General features: G+C 39.4%; 1 protein-coding gene across 1 annotated transcript; it reads right to left on the reverse strand.

The window, feature by feature from the left end:
• Positions 1 to 829: 829 nt before the first annotated feature.
• LOC310870316 (transmembrane protein 70, mitochondrial-like) lies at positions 830 to 2,927 on the reverse strand. Its single transcript, XM_083781494.1, has 3 exons — positions 2,664 to 2,927; positions 1,924 to 2,056; positions 830 to 1,672 (listed from the first exon to the last, which is right to left on the reverse strand). The coding sequence occupies exons 1-3, from the start codon at positions 2,820 to 2,822 to the stop codon at positions 1,248 to 1,250; spliced, it is 717 nt and encodes a 238-aa protein (XP_083637620.1). The 5' UTR covers positions 2,823 to 2,927; the 3' UTR covers positions 830 to 1,247.
• Between the last annotated feature and the right edge of the window lie 296 nt (positions 2,928 to 3,223).

Raw genomic sequence — 3,223 nt, forward strand, 5'->3', positions numbered from 1 at the left:
ATTACATAGAGAACTGTGTAACCGCAGCCTGGACCCGTCTGCAGCTTACTGTACGGCAAACTATTTCTACAAACTTGGTGGCCCATTCATGAACATTATGCTATTTTAAATAGCATAATGTTCGTGAATGGGTCATTCACAAACATTATGAATAATATCCATAATTTTCATTTTAATTGAATTCAAATTACTGGATTCAGGGAAGCTATTATTAGGGTTGGGTAATCTAATCAGATTCCAAGCTTATGCATACTGGCTCTTACAAATAAGAGCCTAACCACTCAAAATGTTTGCTTGTTTCATCTTCTATGGGTTTTGAAAATGAAGTAATGTAAAAGCATCAGTTTTGATCCAGTTGAGTCCGAATTTCATAATTGATATTTATCTATTTGTTAATCAACTAAATCCTCTGCGTGTTACTGAGTGCACTAGAGCAGGATCCCAAACATTTTATCTTGAGACCCAAAACAGAAATATGATCTCCCTCAAGATCTATTTTCACAACTTCTTCTTCATTATAGATGGCATTACGATTTACCTTCCTATTATTGCTACAGTAGGTCTGTCTGGTATAAAAAGTCATGTACAGTATGTTCTCCAATTGGTACATTTTGGAGAGGGGACATTATAATTATCTGAGCTAGCATTTTAAAAGTATTTTCTGATATACAGTAGTGGGAAATTATAGAGTAAGAGTGTAAGCCCAGAGGTCATGCCTCCCCCTGGTGGACAAATATAAAATTAGCATGTCACTATGAAAACAAGTATGAAGGTATCTCAAACCAACTTACCATAGCAACATTGTTAGAACTGAAAATAGTTTCTTTAATAACTGTTTCAGAGTGACTTGATATTCTAGTTAAGGACCAGTAAACTAGTAACTTCCACTTTATTCCAAAACTTCACTTCAAACATTACAGTAGATTGAGTAGTAACTGTACTAAATGGTTTTGTTCATGCAGTACGCCAATATTATATAGTGTAATGATTTGGCTCATTATCCATATAGCCTACTGTCTATAGAATAATGTGACGACCCTGCAGGTCATGTGCAAACGTGCATCCTTTTCCCACAGATAAAATGTTTGAACATCAACTACTGACAGAAAATACTGAGTAGTAGAAAAACAATTGAAGTGAATTACAGTAAAACCTTAAAGAAATAAACCTATTCTTTGGATGTCCACATTTATTTAGGTAATTAACTACAGTTTTCAGTCAAAAGATTTTAACTTTATTTATTTGGCTTATTTATCCAAGTCATCATCGTCAAAGCTGAATGGCTGATCATAGCCCATGAGGTGGTTGTAGTCTCGGGGGAGGGGGAAAAGGTCCGGGTTGACGAGGAGTCCCATCTTGTTTGCATAAAAGCTTGTGAACATGCCGGTGACAATCTTCACCTGTTTCTGGTGGAACACGGTCTTCTTCTCCATGAGGAGGATGTCGTAGGTGACGGCTGTGTAGGTGTCTGTTTTGGCGTCGTGGAAGAGTCGGACCACGTAGCCCTTGGTGACGACGTGGAGAAGGACGGGCAGCATGATGGAGAATATTCCCACGATGCCGCAGGGCAAAGCCTGCATAGCCAGGCTCTGGTGCGCCAGGTTGTTGATCATGATTTGAGGCATCAGACACAGGCTCACCATGCTGCTGCCATAGCATAGCAGCTTCACCCCTGAGTGAGTGACAGACAGGCAGAGAGACAGCAAGAGAAATGGAATAAAATAAGAGGTGGGAATGTGGAAAAGTAACGTGCATTGTAGTATTACCACCTGTTGCACAGTTGCACTGGCATTGCTATAGGTACTGTACTGTACTGTTTACTGTAAGTAAACAAGTCACATCACACATTGACGGCTTGTAGATTGGATATTTTGACACATGACAAAGTATGAAATGGAGTGGTTCAACTTCAAACATACGTACCGCGTACAGTTCTGGCGATGTTGCCTGTGTAAATTAGGTTTCCTTCAGGTTTCCTCCTGAAGCAGTGAGAGGAGGACGTGGATAGACAGCGCACAGGGGGCACACACACGGGCTGCACAGAGCTGGCCTGCACCTGTACACACAAAAATGTCACAATCAGCATCAAAATGTACCGTTTCCCAAACAATGGTTCCATTTTGAGGTCATGGAACCATTTTTTTATTTGAGTGTATAAATTTATTTTCACTAGTATTTTTTAAATAGTTGGAGATACGTTTTAAATGTACTAACTCGTAATTGATAATCAATCAATGCTACTACTGATCAGGCATATACAATCAATAGCCATGGCCTGTCAACGGCTATTGACAGCTAAAGCTAAATTAAACTAAGTTAAACCAGCAGCTGCATTCAACAGTCCCCCCCCATTTCCCCTCACTGTATATGTATCTTTTCCCTTTTTGCTTCCTATATGATGAATTCCTGTTCTGTTCTTTAGCTACATAGAAGTGTCTATTTGTATGTCTCTAAATGTTTTGATGAATTGAACAATGTGGACCCTGTTGTAAACAAGTGTAATGCTTAATTGGGTCGTCCACTCACAGTTAACAGTCTTTGTATTGAGTTTGTGCTTGAAATGTACTGTAATTCTACAAAAATAAATATTTCAATCAATCAATCAATCCTCTCGTAAAAACAACAACCTTCAGCTAATTCAATAAGAGTTATAACGTCAATGCCTTGTTGTTGGTCACGTTGAGAATCGACCTTCTTCTGACAGCTGCAGCATGACAGAACGAGCTCTCTGACAGTCCTCTGCAACACGCAACAACATATGATCTTCCATTATTATTGCTAAAAAGTGACTGAACAGGACGCAGTCCTCCCCGTGCAAACATTATGGGGTGAACACCACGGACCCGACCCTGACCAGTGAATCAGTTAGAAACTATAGCTGCTGTAGCTAACTGAGCTGAATGAATACCATCTTGTGCTTCCTCCTAGTCTTGTTCGTCTGCAGCAGTGCAGTATAGAAGATGCATGTGGACTGTTCTGCTGCCCTCCACTGGTTGCATTGGCACATCTCTGATGCTAGTCACTTGTTTTTGATTGATTGATTGAAATATTTATTAACAGTTTGCAGAATTACAGTACATTTCAAGCACTAACTCAATACAAAGACTGTTAACTGTGAGTGGACGACCCAATTAAGCATTAGACTTGTTTACAACAGGGTCCACCATGTTCAATTCATCAAAACATTTAGAGACGTACAAATAGACACTTCTATATAGTTAAA

Source organism: Protomyctophum parallelum (assembly GCF_964188405.1).
Source record: "Protomyctophum parallelum genome assembly, chromosome: 14".
NCBI lineage: Eukaryota > Metazoa > Chordata > Actinopteri > Myctophiformes > Myctophidae > Protomyctophum > Protomyctophum parallelum.

Coding starts and splice junctions, on each gene's coding strand:
- LOC310870316 (XM_083781494.1), bottom strand. CDS start 2,822: ATGTTTGCACGGGGAGGACTGCGTCCTGTTCAGTCACTTTTTAGCAAT. Junction 2,057..2,663: donor TCAACGTGACCAACAACAAG/GCATTGACGTTA, acceptor TTGTGTGTACAG/GTGCAGGCCAGCTCTGTGCA. Junction 1,673..1,923: donor CATCGCCAGAACTGTACGCG/GTACGTATGTTT, acceptor TCACTCACTCAG/GGGTGAAGCTGCTATGCTAT.